This window comes from Acomys russatus, chromosome 19 (genome assembly GCF_903995435.1).
Source record: "Acomys russatus chromosome 19, mAcoRus1.1, whole genome shotgun sequence".
Classification (NCBI taxonomy): Eukaryota; Metazoa; Chordata; class Mammalia; order Rodentia; family Muridae; genus Acomys; species Acomys russatus.
Window position 1 is genome coordinate 60,298,816 of NC_067155.1, and position 19,107 is coordinate 60,317,922.

The 19,107-nt window shown below is 47.3% G+C and overlaps 1 protein-coding gene across 1 annotated transcript in view; it reads right to left on the reverse strand.

Annotated features, from left to right (window-relative positions):
* Positions 1–19,107, reverse strand: part of Cit (citron rho-interacting serine/threonine kinase) — a 162,380-nt gene that overhangs the window by 123,522 nt on the left and 19,751 nt on the right. Inside the window, exons 5-6 of the mRNA XM_051161668.1 lie at positions 6,043–6,185; positions 4,381–4,471 (exon numbers count right to left, since the gene is read on the reverse strand). Coding sequence (XP_051017625.1) covers positions 4,381–4,471; positions 6,043–6,185 — 234 coding nt within the window. The remainder of the gene's footprint in view (positions 1–4,380; positions 4,472–6,042; positions 6,186–19,107) is intronic.

The following is a 19,107-nucleotide window of genomic DNA, read 5'->3' on the forward strand; positions in this document are numbered from 1 at the left end:
AATCTCTGCTCCTACATAAGTGTGGTAAGAACTTGTGCCTATGGCTTCCAGCTTAGGAGACTGACTAGGACGCATGCTCTACTTTATTTACAAACCCTTTACAAAGCTAGCTTCCGAGACCCAGAAGAGACAGGCTAGCTGTGGCCTCGCTCTGAGGTCCTAGTAAGGGAAATGGGTCTAAGTCACACAGAGCGTCCTGGGGTGCTGAGGCCCATGGTCCTGCTGACCAAGGTAAGATACACTAAAGCCACCTTCTGAGTAAGAATCTTGAAATAAAGACAAACGCAACTGGAAAAAACCTCAACTCGTGTGAGACTCACAAATATCCAAAGTGCAAGAGGACATCGGAGAATGAAAGGAGATAGGTGGACTTGGGGGTGGCACGCAGGAAGTTCAGCAAACCTGAATTTGGGAGCACACATGTGCGTATGTGAGTGGAGGCCACAAAGTGGGTCTTTTTCTCACCTTCCACTTTAATTTCTTGCACTTGTGTGTGCCTGTGTGTATACAAATGAGCTTACACACACGTACGCGCGTGCACATACACTACAGCTCCGAGTATGTGGAGGTCATAGGACAACTTGCAGAAGTCAATCCTCCCTTCCTCCAAGTGGGTCCTAGGGATGGAGCTCAGGCTGTCAGACTTGGCAGCACCCTTTAACCTGCTGTTGCCAGCCCTCTGCCTAGATTGTTGAGACAGGGTCCCTCACTGAACCTGGAGCTCATTGCTTCAACTAGGCTGGCTTACCCACCAACCCCAAAGACGCTCCCCAGCGCTGGGAGTCTGCTGTGCACCACCATGCCTGACTTCTCCATGTGCAACAGCACTCAGCTGTCACGACGGCAAGCCAGCACGTTACCAAATGAGCCACCTTCCCCCCGGCCCATGGGCTATGTTCTTACAGTATAGGTGCTGTGCAGAAAACAGGCAGAGCCTACCTTAGGCCTATAAAGGACCTGACCAACGCGAACATGTTCAGCTCCCTGCCCACAGCTAATCAAAGAGACCAAACAACTCTCGTCGTATGTCCACTCTCGATCTAGATTCTAGACTGCTGTTCTTCTACGATAAAAAGACCCGTACATTTAAAAGCTAAAGGGGCTAACGGAGCGGGGGAGATGGCTCAGCAGGTCAAGCAGTGAGTTCTAGGCCTCAAATCCACATAAAGCTGAGCACGGTAGCTTCTGAAATCCCAGCTCTCCTGCTGAAGCACGGGTGGAGACGGAAGCACCCCAGGAAGCCACAGGCCCACTTGCCCGACACACTGGGCACAAACAGCAAAGAGATGCCAAACCAAACGAGTGGACAGCAAGAACGGACGCTGGAGGTCATCCAGCCTTCCACTTGTGAGTGAAGGTGTGCACAAGCACACACATGTACAAACACACATACACACATGCACACACACACATGAAACAAAGCACTACAGACTTGTTTAACTTGTCCTCATCTGCGTTTCACAGTCTGGCCCTAACAGCACAGGGGGAGAGAAGTATGGTGCTCTCAAGTCTGTCTGAGCATCCTGACTCCTTGACCAAAATAAACCCGAATGCCTCCCGCCTGGAGCGAGGCTGCTACAATTAGGACTGGAGATGGCGGGTGGAAGCACCGCACAATGAAAACATGAAATGAACACAGCTCTGAGGAGAGTGACTCCAGGTGCAGGGTCAGGAATTTACATGTTTTAAGACTAGTAGTTCACTATGTAGCCCTGGCTAGCCTAGAACCTGCCACGCAGACCAGCCTGGCCTCTAACTCACAGATACCCTTCCGCCTCTGCCACCTGAGTGCTTGGGTTAAAGCATGAGCCGCCATTCCCAGCTCAGGCCGACTTTCCGCTGGTTATTTACCGAGCGGCAATGGTAAACCATAATCTACTTTTTCCCATGGGCTATTCTTACTGCAGACACATATTGCCAACTCTAATTATTTCGTTTTCTGCTGCTTCTTTCTTTGCTCCACCCCAGGGTATGCTGTGAGAGCCGAGGGCACTCAGGGAGGGACCGGGACTTAGCTAGACTTCCAGTAATACACAGCGCAGCTCCCACAACACAGAACTATCCAGACCCGAATGGCAACGGCGAGAGGCTGGCTTTTCTGTCAGGCTGTGAGCCTGTGCTGTGATTTTTTTTCTGAGCATATTAGTTATTAATGTCACTAATACAGTTTGTGAGGCTCTGAATCCTAGGACGGTTTTATGCATTGCTCCATTAAATCCAATGTCACATCTCATTCTGAACTGTACATCACTTGGGGTGGGAGGAGAGCAAAGGTGCCATGAATGGATCAGGGTCTAAACCCATGTAAAGTGCATCTCCATCACTGAGCTATACCCTCAACACCCCTTTAAAAAATATATTATATATGGATTTGTAACCTTATGAAATAAATTATTTCCCTGTGGTTTTTCCCAAACATCCTTAACGTTATTTATCTTGGAGTTTAACATATAGAAAGATTTGATTCTACAATTCTTTTCTTGAACTTTTGCGTTGGGTTAACTAATTTACGCTCTGTGTGTATTCACACGCCGCCATGCACGTGTTGGGGTCAGAGGTCAATTTGTGGAGGTGAGGCGAGTTCTCTTCCTTCTACCATGTGGACCCAGGGATCAAACTCAGGCTATCAGAATTGACAGCAAGTGCCTTAACAGGTTGAACCATCTCCCTAGGCCCTGACTACATAATTCTTAATATCGTGACTAAATAAATAAATTATAGGACTATACCCTGAGTGGCTAGAGAGATGGCTCAACTGATAGCATTTGCTGTTCTTCTAGAAGACCCAAGTTTGATTTCCAGCACTTACGCCAGGCAGCTCACAGTACCCTGCAACCTCAGCTTTGGGAGATCTGTCGCCCTCTTCTGGCCTTCTCAGGCATGCACACACATGGTACACATTCACACACACACACACACACACACACACACACACAAATAAAATTCACAGCGTGTTAATCCCAGCACTCAGGAGGCAGAGGCAACCAGATATCTAAGTTCAAGGCCAGCCTGGTCTATGGAGTGAGTTTCAGGACAGCTAGTACTACACAGAGAAACCCTGTCTTGAAAAACCAAAATAATAACAAGAATAATAAATCAGTTTTTAAAAGAACAGAACCTGGGCTGGAGAGATGGCTCAGAGGTTACGAGCACTGACTGCTCCTCCAGAGGCCCTGAGTTCAATTCCCAACAACTACATGGTGGCTCACAACCATCTATAATGTGATCTGATGCCCTCTTCTGGCCTGCAGGTGTACATGTAGACAGAACACTGTATGCATAAATAAATCTTTTTTTTTTTTTAAAGGAACAGAACCTTAAAGAAAAGTAATGCTAGACTGTACCTGGACAGCATGGAGGAGCTCCTGCTCTCTTGCCTAACAGCCTAAATGCTAAGTGGGTTACCTCAGGAAGTTCCCAGGGCTACAGAACACACAGGCCAGATTCCAAAGTGCACAGAGTTAGCACGGCCCTGAGCCTTTTCCTAATATCAACCTAATAATATCCACCTTCCCCAGAGGATTCTGAGGATGAAAAAGTAATTTTACATATTGTCCTTCATAGAAAGGACTTAAGTCTCAGACCTGGGAGGTGTTCTGAAGAGCAGCCTCAACAGCTTCCATTTTTATGCATTTTAAGTAAAATCTGCATTTTTTAGAGAAAGGATGAGAAGTCAAGCTCCTCAGGATTTACTCGAGTCACAGCACAGTTTGGGCTCAAAGCCTAAGCCGCCTTTTCCCTCAGACCTGTCTTCTACACAGCCAACCTCGAAATTCACATTTTAGTACGTGCCGACTTTATTAGAGGATTCTGAATTCTTTTTCTTTTCAACTTGCCATCTTTCTTGAAAGTAGCCTCAGCCTTGATCTCAATTGCTCCTCTCCTGGCTTTCTAATTAGCAAGTGGAACACAACTTAACTCTTACCGAGGTCCAAGACCTGAAAATGGCACTCTGCTCCTCAGATCCTGAAACTTGGGGACACTCAGTTCAAAGTCTCTAGTGACTAATTTCAATTCTGCTGCATATAGAGAGCATCTAAGAAGAAGGTCACGTGTCATCAAAGTATTTTGAAGTACAACAAGGCGATATAACAGAAAGCAGTGTCCATACGAGGTCAGGGGAAATGAAACGAGTGTCACCTTTTCTTTTCAAGGAAAAATGTAAGAACTCTTCACCTAGACAGTTGGCAGGGCACTAGCAGCCATGAGCGAAAGGGCCCACTGTCTGGGGAGCAGCTCTATGCCCCCACCCCTACCCGACTCCCAGAAGAGGCAAACACTGACAGAAAAGGCTCCGAAATGCTGCTCACCACTGTACCCTAATATTAGCAAATGCATGGGGACCGTGACCCCCGAGCCATCCCACGCCTTTCTAATCACCTTATCTGAATTCATTTTAGCAGCCGATCCAAAATCCACCAGCTTGATGTGTCCTGTTCGGTCAATGAGAATGTTCTCTGGCTTGATGTCTCTGTGGGAAAGCCAAGGCCTTAAGTTAGTACTGTCTTTGTGTCAGTCAACAAGCAGTTGAAAAACCTCAGGCCGCAGTTCAGCCAGAAACCCTAGCTTATGTGCGTGGTATGCTCTGCAGACCTCCCCTACTGGGAGATATGAACGATTGGCACCTATCTTGAAAAAAAAATTTTTTTTTAAAGAGAGGAAAAAAAAAGAAAGCAAATGTGATGCTATTAGATGGATTATTTCTACTGGAGACTCACATTTTTATATTGTAAAAACTAAGACAAAAAAAAAAAAGAAAAAGAAGAGGAAGACGGCGAAGAAAACTAAAGAACTCACCCAAGGTCATGAGATTCACAAATGGAAAACTCTTCAGCCCTAACTCTGCACCACCACAACGATACAACACACATAATGCACATACATGCACATGTCTGCAGACCATTCTGAGGCAGACATGAGAAGCAGACCAGTGAGGATGTGAAGAGGCGCCTGAGGTTTCTGCAGACCACCCCTGCAACTTAGTGATGTGGGCTGTGAAAAGCAGGCCCCAGTGTGGACCTGCCCTCCAAATGCCCATGTGTTACAGGCTTGGACCTCAGCGTGACACAACAGGGTGACGGTGGGGCCCAGTGGGGAACCGTCAGGTCACTGGAGACCAGTCTTCTGTACTGGACACTCCTTATCAATGAAAAACAACTTAGAGAGAAGACTGCCTTCTGCCCCGGTGCGGAGGATTGGGTCCGCGGCAGGCAGCAGGCGGTTTTGCAGCTGATGAGGGCAGATGCTGCAGAGCAGAGCAGCTCACTCTGTGGTGAACCAGAGCGACCTACCGGAGCCAGGGAGGAGATGTACATTCCAAAGGCACCCCCCAGGGATCCACTTCCTCCAGCCAGCCCCACCTCCCAGTTACCACAATTCCCCAAGTTAAAGTATGGCCCCTCGATATATTAACCCACTAATGAGGTCAGGGCCTCATGACCCCATCACTTCAAGCATCACAGCAGGCAAACCAGGACACAGGAGCCATGAACAAAAATTTCCGATTCAAACGATCTGTAGGACCATCTCCTCCTGCCTCTTTTTGTGCCTCAACCATAAGGGGGGTGTTACTGTTCGACCATAGGCTTCTGCCATATGGACAAAGCAACGAAACCTGCAAGTCAGTGAGCCACAACCCCCTTCCTCCATTACTAAGTACAGTGGTGGACTGCTAGCTAGCAACTTCTGTTAGTTACCATCTTTTGTTCCAGGATATGTGCCAGCCCCTCCTCCAGTCAGTCAGTTTTCCTACCATATAACCCAAGGGGCCCATAAACAGGGTTCCTGACCCCACCAGCCACATCTGATAGCCAGATCTTACCAGCAAACAGGCACACTGCAATCCTATCTCTAGTCTGTGGGTGAACGGATATTCTAGGATGCCGGCCATTTTGGAAAGCTTTTAGCAAATCACAGGCTAGGCTGGCTAAAACTGGATGAAGATTTCTTGTGGCCCTGAAGTTGCTCAGGCACTCACTTCTATGCAGGGATTCTTTCATGATTCAGAACAGTTCTCGGTACACTCCGAGGAGCCCTACTCACCGATGCACATATCCCATCTGATGCACGCTGTGAACCGCCAATATCAGCTCAGCAAGGTAAAACTGGATCATATTTTCATCTAATTGGTCTTCATATCTATTCAGAAGTGACAGTAAATCTCCTCCAGGCTGATACTCCATGACCTGCAGAGAATGTCAAAGTCATTCACTTTTAACACACCCCAAATAGGGGACACCTCAATTAGACCTCAAACAACACCTGACAATGTTGTAGTCACAAAGCCTCTATGTGTGACACGTGTTCTGAGACATGGGATAAGGTCTCTGTCCTGCACAAAGTGCACATGTGACCCAAGAGAAGGGAGAGATGCAAGCATGGCCACAGATGGGCTGCATGGTGCTTGCAAGGCAAACCTGGGCGGTTGAGTTGACCCACCTCCTCTGACACCCACCCCAGCTGACGCCCCAGACATTCCCTAGGATCAGGCACACGGCATAGATGGTTATTCCTGGAAGGCAACAAACAAAGCGCTAACATTCGTTTTGCACTGCCCTCAGCACACAGCGGAACACAGGAGGTGTGCCGTAAACGCAATACAATCTTCTCTGTCACAGTCAGTGTGGAAGGCAGCTGATGATCTCATTAAGAATTTAACAATGAATATATACCCTTTGACCCTGCTATTCCACTCCGAACAATTTACTTTATTGGTACTTACAATTCATAGAGAAGAAATAGATAAGTAAAAAGATTCTCTACTGGGTGGTTTGTAGCAAAGGAAATATGTTTGGAAATCATCCAAATCCCCACGCATAAGAGACTGGCTAAACTACGGTGCCTCTAAATCATGGGCTATCCATGCCACTGGGGAAAGCTGGTCATATCACAGGAAGTTGGCCATCTGTGCAGGATAAAAAAATAACCTCCCTTCTTAATCAGAACAAATTAATTTGTTGGCGTATATAAGAAAAAATTCAGAATATACAACCTTGAAGCTGAAATGCTTGGTTAGAAAAAAAAATTCCACCCCAAGAAAGCGAAAGCCATCAGTGTGAGCATGCACACCACATTCACAGGTGTGTGTATACACAATACGCACAGGAGCAACTGTATATATATGAATGTAGGTGCACACCTGCCATGACACACAAGTGGGTGTCAGAGGCCAGGCACAGGTGTCAGTCCTTGACTCCAGTCTTGTCAGGGTCTCTGCACCGGCCCTCCCCTCAGCCTCCTACCTCCCTGCAGCAGCACTGGGCCTACTAAGCTCACACTCTGCACCTGGCTTTGCGCTGATGCTGTAGATCTGAACCCAAACCCTCACACAGGCACGGAAAGCACTTTTACCCACTGAGCTAAATACACAACCCTCCTTCGTCTTTCCTTAGAAGAATCAGGTGCGACACCCTGGAGTCAATGCATGACCTGAAGCTTGGTCTGACTCACCAGGTGACCTCACTTCTCAACCTTTCATGGCTGTCCTCTGAAAACTCCAGATAAGACTAATCCCCTTGCAACACTGTGTGAGGATTGAGTGAGACCTGAAAGAGCCTGGCTCAGTGCCTGGTTCCAACCTGAGGTCCAGTCTGGCTTCCCTTCCCTCCCTGTGTAGTTCTTCTCTGCCTGGAGAGGAGCTAGGACCACCTGACTGCCACCGCAACTGTCCTCTGCCCTTTGCTCTAATGTGTTGTTGGCCAATGCCAGCTTATGTCCAATCATTTCCGGAAAGGACATGTTTCAATGCACTTCTGTCAAGAAACACTAAATCTACTGTGCTGCTCGTCTTACCTGTCCCTTTGATTGTTCTTGGGATCACCATGGAAACACGCCTGGAAGGGGGTGTGTGTGAGGGAATTTCCAGAAAGGTTTAACTGAACAGAAAAGACCCAACTTGACCGTGTGCAGCAGCACTGCATGGGCTGGGGTCGTGACTGAGAAAGCCAGTGTGAGCGCCAGCACTGCCCTCTCAGTCCTGACTGCAGACTCAGCATGAGCAGGCCCTCACCCCTGCTGCCATGCCTTCCCCACCATGAAGGACCCAATGCTGAAATAAGGCCTTCCTCCCTTCGCTTGCTTCTTGCCAAGTGTTTAGTCATAGTGCAGAGGGACATGATGGAGACCCTGGAGCCAGAAGCCAGTTCTGGGATGTAGATTCCATTATCTTCCGAGGTACGGTTGGCCTTTCCTGTAGTCTTAGAAAACTACTCTGGGCAGGCACGATGGCTAGCCATGGCTGCCAACAGCTGAGGGACTACCCCACCATGCCCCACCCATGGCTGGTGGGCTTGTCAGCGGGGCACTTTCCTGATGCCCAGCTCACTGTGGGTAGGATGTAAGCAGGTGGGCCTGGGTTGTCAATATGAGAGCATGCCAGCAAGAGGCCTTCCTACCTCAGCTTCTGTCTGAGTTCCTTTTGGGGTGGACTGTGACCTGGAAGCATTAGATGAAATAACCCTTTCCTCCCCTGGTTGCTTTTAGTTTGCAGTGTTTATCACAGCACCAGGAAGGTCACTGGAACAAGCCATATGGACGGCCTCTGTAAACGTCCCCAGTGGCCCTTGGCTGGGCACCCTAAAGAGGTACCCCTGGGGAAGCCAGGGACTTGCACATCCTCCCATAGCCTCGGAACCGACCCGTTCACATGGTTTCTTATACTCTGCACACATGGGACAACCGCCCTGGGAAAGCAAGATGCCATTTTGTACCACAGCTGCTGGAAGCAAACTGGTTCACAAACAAGAAGTGTGACACCTAGAAGGGGTAAAACTATTTCCTCCAAATTCACAGCCGACGACAATGACGTCAGCCACTCACCTCAGCCCCAGAGCCCACAGGAGCCACCTGGCTTGCTAGAGCTCACCCACTCATCCCAACCTGGTTCTCCACAGGCCTGGGGATGTGGGTGAATGCTAATTTCTAAGTCTGCTTTAAATATATTATTGTCATTAAAAGGGTCTTAAGCAGCTAAAGGAAATTCACAGATAATAGCAGACACATTCATACTTTAAGAATGCAAATGGCTTAAAATAAGAACAATGCATATTTATGATGACGCGTCGCTGTTGTAGACTTTTGGGCTCAGTTGCATGAGAACCAGAATGGCTTCTAAGTTTAAGGCTGAGAAAGTCAAAACTACGGCAACCGTCGGCAACTGTGGTGAGCTCACACGCCGACGCTGCTTAGTATTTAGCATCAACTCCTGAAGAGTCTATCTGGTAGAACCAGCAGAAATTTCCAGAAAGTCAGCCTCTTACACAGAGGAAGATCACTCCTCTTTGCAAGATGTCCACCAAAACTAGGTTCATCTTTTCTGAGGGTCAAACACCCCACACATCTTCAGAAGCCAGGATTGATTGAGGAAACAAGCCACAAAAATTACAACAGCTGCTAGCCTGTGCGCTCCATGACACAGGGCTAAAACAGACCCCAGAAATGACAAACATCTGAATAAGACTGAGCTTTATCAGAGAGCCTAATCAAAGCGCAGGAACCAACACAATCCCCAATTAGCATACTAAAAGCTCCAACTGCACCATAGCAGAAGGGCTGAGGACATTCACTCACTGAGTCAGTCTGAGGATCTCAGGATGTTATCTACAGCCCACAACTACACCACAGAGTAAAGGTCTCGTGGGGAATACACCGAGCCCACAGGCACATTTGTGTAAAATGCAACCCAAGTTTAACCAGTTACCACACTGTTGAACCTAAATAAATGATAAGGAATCAGGATTTGGGGTATTTCAGAAACACCTTGGGAATGTGAAAGGTTATCAAGCCAAGCCAAGAGGTTATCAAAGTCCTCATCAAGTGCTGCAAACTAAGACTCTTCAAGGCTGGCTGTAATGACCCAGAGAGAAGGACCAGAAAACGTTATAAACTAATGAAGAACAAAGTCGCCACATATGATGTGCTGGAGTCCACACAGCATCTGGTTTGGACATGTGTCTCTGTCTCCAACTTTTGCTGCTCAGGTAGCTGGTGACGCATGGATCTGCTCATTACCCCCAAATTGTGGCTTCTAACCCAGGAAGGGCCTAAGTCCCTCCCCACAGAGGGTTTTCCAGGCCTGCTTTGTAAAAATGTGACTCGAGGACAGAGGGATGGCTCAGCAGGGAAAGACACTTGGCTTCCAAGCCTGGCAACCTGAGTTTGATCCCTGAGACCCACACAGCCAAGAACTGAGTCCCGCGAGTTGTCCTCTGACCTCCAGGCATGTGTCAGAGATGCATAAACATTCCAAATAACTGTGAGGATTCTTTAAAAATAAGACACTTTCACCCATAATCTTTGAAGGCGTACTATGTGCTGGTGTTCCAACTACAAGAATGAAAAAGAAAAAAACAATTCCTGTGTCTCCAGAGAGATGGCACTCAGTGGAATTCAAAAGAACTAAATCGTTATTATGATGTAATAAGAAAAATCATGGTAAAAGAGTTTTTCTCCTTCTTATTCCAACCACTCAGGAAACTGGCTAAAATATGAATTCCAGAGACTGATTCCAGGCACTAGTGCTCAAGTTCCACAGATCAGCACTGTTCTAAGACCCCCCAAGCTTGCCATCCCCCTGCCTCAGCCTCCTGAGTCTGGGCTTATGGGCATACCACATCCAGTTAAGTAACACACTTTCCCATGCTACTTTTCATATTACTTATTGTTGTTGTTGTTGGGGGGGCCAATGTAGAGGGCAGAGGACAGCTCTGTGCAGTCAGGTCGCGCCTCCCAACTACATGCTGTCAAGATTGCAGGAAAGCGCCTTCACCAGGGGAGCCATCTCACTGGCCTGAAGAATGCACTGAGTGGTTCCAACACTGCTCACCCAGCGCTGCACAGGGACCGTTATTGATGAGGTTGCAGAACCAATTCGGCTTCCTAATCCGATCATTTTCAAAGTCTGCAGCAGCACGCCCTTGATCGGGCCTTGGCATTAATGTGGCTATCACTTCTGCTTACACATTTTTTTCAGGGACTATGTGAAGGCTTGCTGAATATCAAGACAGGCTCACAGGCAGTAAAGGGCTGGAAAATAACCAGACACTAGCATTGAAACAGTACTCTTCAACCCTTGCGAGGACTGGAAGCTTCTCCTACAGAGAGAATGGGCACCGAAATGGGGAAGTCACCAAGTAACAGCTATCAAAAGCCAGGGAGATGAGACAGGGAAAAAGAGCCCTCCGGTGAAACAGGCCTAAACAATGTGGCAACCCCACTGATGGCAGAGATCACACAGCAGCTGACAGACGAGCCTGGCTTGGAGCTGTGAAGGACTCGCTCTTTCAAAGCAAAGACTTTCTGGCCAACAGAGACAGACCCTTCTATAGCAACAGCTGCAAATGCTAATTAAAGGGCAGATCTTACATGTGTTCGGTTTGGAAAGAGCTAAAGCTTCTCAGTTGGGTTTTAAATCCGTACTCCAAGGTCTGCAGTGGCAATTTCTACTCATTGTGCTAAAGTCAAAATGAAGGACAAATGTGTGTGCGTGCATGTGTCTGTGTTAATGTACATGTTGGAGGAAGGAGGAATATGAACATTTAACAGTTATTTAGTATTGTGACATTTTGAATGTGCCCTAAAAAGTTCACACGTTGGGGTTAGTGAGACAGCTCATCAGGAAAGGCCACTTGGCACCTAGTCTCATGGCCTGAGTTCAGTCCCTGGAACCCATATGGTGGAAGGAGGGAACTGACTCCCAAAAGCTGTCCTCTGACCCCTACAAGTATGTCAGGGTATGCACAGCACACATACACACAGAGTTCACATGATGGTCTGGGGAGATGCCTCAGCAGGGAAAGCACTTGCCGTACGCATGAGGAGCACAGTTTGGATCCCCATAACCTGTGGAAATGCTGGGAGTGGCAGGGCCTTCCTGTAATTCCAACATTTGGAAGCCAGAGACAAGGGATCCACGGAGCAAGCTGGCAACCGCTGGGCTCAAGGTCAATGCATCAAGTGAGGAGTGATCCAGAAAGATTCCCAATATCACCCATGGACCTCCGCATGCATGCACACACGTGTGTACATACAACCGCATATATGTGTGCCCACACACATACAAACTACCTAACCCCAAATTTAAATGATGATGCTATTTGGAGATGGGGGCCTTTGGGAGGTAATTAGGGTTAGATAAAGATATAGTCTGTGTGTGTGTCTGTGTCTATGTGTGTGTGTCTGTGCATGTGTGTGTGTAATAGCATTTAGTGGCTTTATAAGGAGACACAGACTTACATGCAAACTGTCTTAGCATGTGACACTCCCCACCATGCTATCATGCAGCATAGTAGAGGCATGCTGGGCAAGCTACCTCAGAAATGGCATGCTTGAAATGCTTGCACACTCAATGTGCACCATACAAATGCAATGGTGCCCTTGCTATCACAGTGTGCTCTGCCCAGTACTTCTGAACTTTGGTACCAGGGAGGAGGGTGAGAATCCTCTAAGCAAAGTGTCCCCTGACAGAAACCTTATATTATTTTTCTGGAAGGTCAAGGTAACCTGTAGGACAGTGGTTCTCAAACTGTGGGTCACGACCCCTTTGAAGGTCACATGTCAGATATCCTGCATATCACATATATACATTATAATTCATAGCAAGTAGCAAAATGACAGTTATGAAGCAGCAACAGGATGACCTCAGGGTTGGGGTCACCACAGCATGAGGAGCTGGGTTACAGGGTCACGGCGTGAGAGAAGTGCTGCTCTAGGAAGTGAAAGACCTTCTCTCTCTGAAACCCTGAATCCCGGCCTGATTCATGCACCAACTTAAAAAACCCTTATAGAGCATTGAATCAGGCAGTCCAGTCAGGAAACAGCCCACCCACCAAGTAACCGAGGACATGACATAAAGAAGGCTACTAACCAAGGTGCAGGTGAGGTTTTCTAATGGAAATTTTGAGTTCTTTGTAAACTCAGTTATGTTATATAAATATGTTTTTGTTTTAGACCCAAGTATGGGATTTTAGTTTGGGCTTTGGTTTGTCCATAGCTGATAACTGTCTCGTGCGAAGTGTGGTGTTTGCCAGCTGGTAACAGCCTGCCTCATGCAGCAAAGAGAGGGGCATGGTCTACGGCTCTGAGGGAGAAAAATAGGAGAGCACAGAGAAGGAGAGCATGTGGCATGTGGTGGCGGCATGAGGCATGTAGCAGTTTGGAGAGACCAGAGACCAGTGTGGTGGACAGAGAGAAATGTTTCAGCGCAGCGGCTCGGAGGAGACTGCTGCTGCGTTTGCTGTGGATGGAGACTGGTATTGTCCTAAAGAACCCATTGACCCTAAACAGCTGGGAGAAGTAAAGCAGCCTGCACCCCTCTCCCCGCTAACATTCCTTCTCATACCCAAGGTTAAGGGCTTGATAGAAGGGAGGCAGAGCCTTCAATACCCCAAATAAAACAGAGTTTAAAAAACTAACGTCAATAAGTTGTTGTTGTTGTTTTAAGTAAACAGAATGATGGACAGCACAAAGGGAACGAGTCCATTCCTGGGCCGCAAAGCACAAGAACCTTCAGATGTGTACGTGTCTACTGTGTAGACAAAAGCTGCGGAGGCAGTGATCAGCAGCCCCGGAGTCCACAACTGTACAACAACATTTCTCAGAGACACGGCTGAAGCAGCAGCAGCAGCACCAAGTGGAAGTGTGTAAGGAACATAAACTGGGGTACCCACCCCAGCCACATCTCCTGAGTCAGAGACTCTGGGAGAGGAGACAGAAAACTGAGGCCATGCGATTAAACTGGGGCTCCTAAAAAGAACAAGCCTCTGAATGCACTCTCGTGAACTATGCCTCGAGACCTGGACACGCTGCTCAACTCCGAGCCCTGACAGCAACAGCATGCTCACGCAACTGACCCAGGGCGAAGAGACCAACTGCTATCTCATTCACCAGTGACAAGGTTCAAGCGGAGAAGGACGACAACTCTGGAGAGAACAAATAAGGAAAAGCAATAAAGCAAGGACAGACCTTTCAAACACCAGGTTCTCCAATAGGCAGTGGCTTCCAGAATGGCAACATGCAAATACATGCCTGGGGATTTTGAGACATGCCTGAAATTCAGATAATCCTAGCCAAGAGATCAAAACAGCACATGTCTCATTGTCAAAACTGTCATAAGCTGCCACGTCGTGCTGGAGTAAACAATGACACTGCATTCCTTAACTCCCTCCTGACTCAGGGTGATAACAGATGCTGCTGTCCACAAAGGCCCTGGGGTCAGTGGCCCAAAACAGCTCATTTCCAAATTGTTCCTACGTGGAAATGAAACGCTATCCACAACTGTGCAAGGGTGTCAGGCAAGACCTGAGTGACACAGCTGCATGGCGCTGTGAGTATGAACACAGGAGGTAGAGCAGGAGCCTGGCTTCACCCCAAACCCACCCCTCCATTCTTCTACAGGGCGGTGGTCTGGTAACTTGATTGGACTGAGAAGGGCCTAGGAAACCATAAGGCAATGTCTGGATGTGACTGTGAGGATATTTCAGGGACAGTTAATGGAACAGGGAGACCAACCCTCAATGTAAGTGATAGCATCCTACAATCCAAGGGTCCTGGTGGGAGGCAGCCCCTTCTAGCAGCCATAAAAAGCTGCCTTTCTCGACCACACCCTCCCTGTCTTGATGGACTGAGAATCGAAAACTGTAGGCCAAAATAAATCATGTCTCCTTTTAAAAGTTTCCCTCGTGTATTTGGTTACAGAAATGAAAAACCAATAGTAAGAATTTTAGCACCTACACAATATGTGTCTGTGTCTCACCAGCAGTGAGATATTCAGTCTAAATTCTGGCTAACAGACCATAGAGGAAATGATTTCACATATAATTCTATGTGAAGGGAATTTGCCCTCTCTAAATACCTTCTCTTTTCTCTTACCATCCAGTTGGAATAGGGATATAAAATGGCCTCACATCAATCACATAACGAGGACAGCCTCCTAAGAGACAAAGGAGCCTTGATATGGAAGGAACCTGGGTCCTGAAATAATATATACAACCAAGCAAGCCCCATCACCATTAACTGTATGCTGGGCTCTCTTTGTTACCATAACTAATAACTCTCAATAGGCAGCTGGAGGGAAAATCATTTGGGATAAACAGAAAGAAGAAAATGTAAAGTCACAGGAAAGACAGAAAGGAGGTTTGTAGCTTCAAGTTCAATCTGAGAGCCAGGGCAGCCTGAAGAAGCCCCTCAGCATGAATGATATCAACACAAAGAATTTCACAAAAAAATTCAGTCACCATACTGCAAATGGTGAGTTGTCAAACAACGTTTTCTTTGTAGAAATCGTCATGTTTGTGGAAGGACGCTGATGAAGGTTTCTGTTATGCAGGAGGAAACAGATTATTTTCATGAGCCAGATCAACAAAGTGCTGCAACCATGGGCCACATGCCAGAACTACAGCCACCTTGATAGACGGAGCCAGAAACTGGGAGCCAGAAATTCTGCTGCCTCTGCAGCACACCAGAAAAACTGCAAGCCATATTCAATGGGATGTCACAGCAAATAGAAATTTAACCACCAAAATTCAAAACATCCCAAATTCAACTTCCTTTCACAGTACTCCAGCTTTTAGGGTTAAAAAAAAGAAGAGGGAGGGACGGAGGGCGGGAGGAAGCTCTTACTTAGGCTCATCTTGAATTGCATTCTTCAGTCTAAACTCCAACCGCCAACATAATATGATTTGGGTAAATCTGGGTGTAAAGCGGAGGTCTATGGAATCAACCAGACATTCATCCAGCGAGTACATCTCAGGCATTTACCTGGTAAACATCTACCAAGAGCATCAAGACAGACCTGCTCCCACCAGGAAGAAGACCAACAGAAGAGACTCCCCTGGACTTAGTGGACATGGGGGTATAGGCTGCTTAACAGATGCCCCCACCATTACCCTAGCAGCAGAAGGCCCAGGGTTCCAGAGAGAAACAGAAATGGTCAGACCAAAAGAAAAAGAAGAAACCAGGAGCTGAGAAGCAAGGCCAAAGAGCAAAGGAAGTCCTAGGACGAAGGTAAAATGAAAGGAGACACTCGGAGGGACAAGCAAGAAAGGCCTGGTAAATACCGGCTAGCCTGAATTCACCCACAGGATACAGGGAGGAGAAATGGAGCTCTGACAGCAGGGTGACTTGGTATCACTGTGTGGAAGACCTGGGGGAAGGGCATGATGGATGGCATGGAGAACACTTGGGTGGGTAACACAGAAATACATATAAAAGAAAACCAAGGCTCGGATGGAGAGAAGAGACGGCCAAGCAAGAATCTTGTTGTTTCTAACTAACCTAAAATATGCCTGCAATTATACTGCAGTCAAATTAGAAAACAGTGTTCAACCTCAGGAGGAGCAAGCACTGTTAAGATTCTCAAACTTCTCTAAGTGCTCAGCGGACACAGTCGAGTTACGTTAGTGACTGGGGAAGGTTCTTATGTTGCTGTACAATGTGTTTCTAGATTCAGAAACTTTCTGCTTTGGGGAAGGAAGATACACATATGCTTTCTATCATCAAGAACCTCCGTAGTCTGGGACGGGACTTCACTTGGAGATAAGGGCTGGGGACACGGCTCAGTCAGTGAAGCACTTGCCTTGCAAGTGAAGGGCCTGAGCTTGATCCCAAGAGCACACATAAAGGTGGTGGACACGCAGCCCGTGCCTGTGATCCTGTGCTGGGGAGGAAGCAGACAGGACGACACCCAGGGCTCCCTGGCCAGCTGGCCTAACCCAATTGGTGAGCTTCCAGCCAATGAGAGATTCTATCTTAAAGGAAGTGGATGGCCTTCCTGAGGATGAAACCTGAGCTTGTACCTTGGCCTCCACACACATGTGCACAACACACACACACACACACACACACACACACACACACACACACACACAGTATTTTTAAAAAGAGTGGATGGAGAGGTGGCTATCAGTTAAGTGCTCACTGTACAAGCATGAAGACATGATGAATTCAGGTGCCCAGAGCCGGTGGAAAAGCCATGCACAATAGGACACAGCTTAACTGCAGCACCAGATAGACCCTTGGAGGCCAGGTTCAGTAACAGACACTGTCTCAGAAAATATAGTGGAGCCAGGTGTTGGGGACACACACCTTTAGTCCCAGCACTCGGGAGGCAGAGGCAGGTAGATCTCTATGAATTTAAGGCCAGCCTGGTCAACACAGAGAGCTCCAGACCTGCTAAGGCTACTCAGTAAGATGCTTATAAAAAATAAATTAAGTACAGAGTGACAGAGGTAGATACCCAGCCTCTGGCCTCTGTGCACACCCACATGAACACGTACACACAAGAAAGCCCAGTGGCCTGGGCATGGTGTTTCATGCCTGCAACCCCAGCTACAAGAAAGGTACCTGAGTTGTATGCCAGCTCAGATATATAGCAAGACCTTCAAACCACCAAAGCCAAGAGAGGGCTGGGTGGAGCCAGGGAAAACTTGACTTTATGTGAAACCAGGGCAAATACATTGATTCACCCAGATCAAAAACAAAAGCAATAACATCATTAAAAAAAAAAGCCCAGTGGGAGATCAAGACAAAATAAAGCTCCCTGTTCCCTTGCACAGGCCTCCTTGTCCCCACCAAAGGTGACAGGACAGTCTTGCATTAGGAGCTGAACCAGGAGCAAATGCTGTTTCTAGAACATGTTTTATATTTAGCAATTTAATCCTCCAAGAACCCAAAAAGGTCCCAAAATGAACGTTGGCATTCCATAAGCTACGCTATATGGACATCAGAGAAAACTGTGGCACCATCCAAAAGGCTAAACTGGAGGCCAGGCCTGTCACTCAGTAAAGCATGTGCTTAGCATGTACTTAGCATGATCAAAGCCCTGGGTTCAATCCCTGACACCAAAAAGAATGAAGTATAGTGATATGTAATAACATCAAATATGTCTGAGACAAGGTCTCACTATGTGGCCCTGACTAGCCTGAAACTCAGAGACCCACCTGCCTCTGCTTCCCGAGTGCGGGGATGAAAGCCGTGCACCATCCCATGGGGGCGGGGGAAAGACGCCCTTTGGTTGTACAGACATCAGTAAATTCCATTCTTCCCCAGTTAAGATGTAGTTAAGGTCAGAAAGAACATTTGTTCCCTACAGAGAGATAAGAAAAGCAGTATCTCTGTGTGTGTGTGTGTGTGTGTGTGTGTGTGTGTGTGTGTGTGTGTGTGTATACACCAGAGAACACAACTTGCAAGAGTTAGTTCTCTCTTTCCATCTTGTGGATCTTCAGGCTTGGCAGCAAGCAGCCACTTGCTAAACCACCCCACCTGGCCAGTGTACGCATTCACAGGGTGGATCTGGGGGTACTGGTGCGTTTAATTTACACTTAACAACTGTGCACAGCAATGGGGTACAGGATGGTGTTTCCCATAAGAATATACAATGCACAATGACCAAATCAAAAACAACAAATTCACCACATTGAACCTTTACCAACCACTTTGTCTTGGGACCCTTCAACCTCTTCTAGTTATTGTGATGCATATAATAATTACGAGCGAGAGCTGCCCTACTGCCCTATAGACCCCCAAACTTAGCCCTCTTGCCTGTCTACTCACAGTACTCTAACTCGTCTACCCACTAGCCAGCCCTCCTCCGCCTTTCCTCCTCCCAGGAACCACTATGCTGCCCTCTGCTTCTGAGGCAATCTCGTCCAGTTTCCACATGCACCTGAAGGGAACGGGCTGCATTTTCTTACATGAACCGTCCATTACTACCTTAACTTTAAAAAATGAAAGCAAGAAAGAGCGTGGTGGCACAAGCCTTTAACCCCAGCACTGAGCAGCCAGAAGCAAGTGACTGGTTATCTGGGTTCTAAGCCAGCCTGGTCTGTATAGCAAACTCCAGGCCAGCCAGATCTACATAATGAGCCCTTGTCTCAAAAACTAAATTAATTAACTTAATTTAATTAAAGCAAGATTCTATTAAAGGTAGTTAGAGACCATTCCCAATTAAATGACTTTTCACAGCTGCCCTCTGAGGCAGTGTACAGTGGGCCTTTTCTAAGTGGGTCAGCTCTTAATCTTTTGAACAAGGAATGTGTCTAGTCAGAGAACTGACTGAGTGAGTGACAGGTGTCGAGGGTTACATCAGCAAGAACTGCTTTCAATCCATGGTAT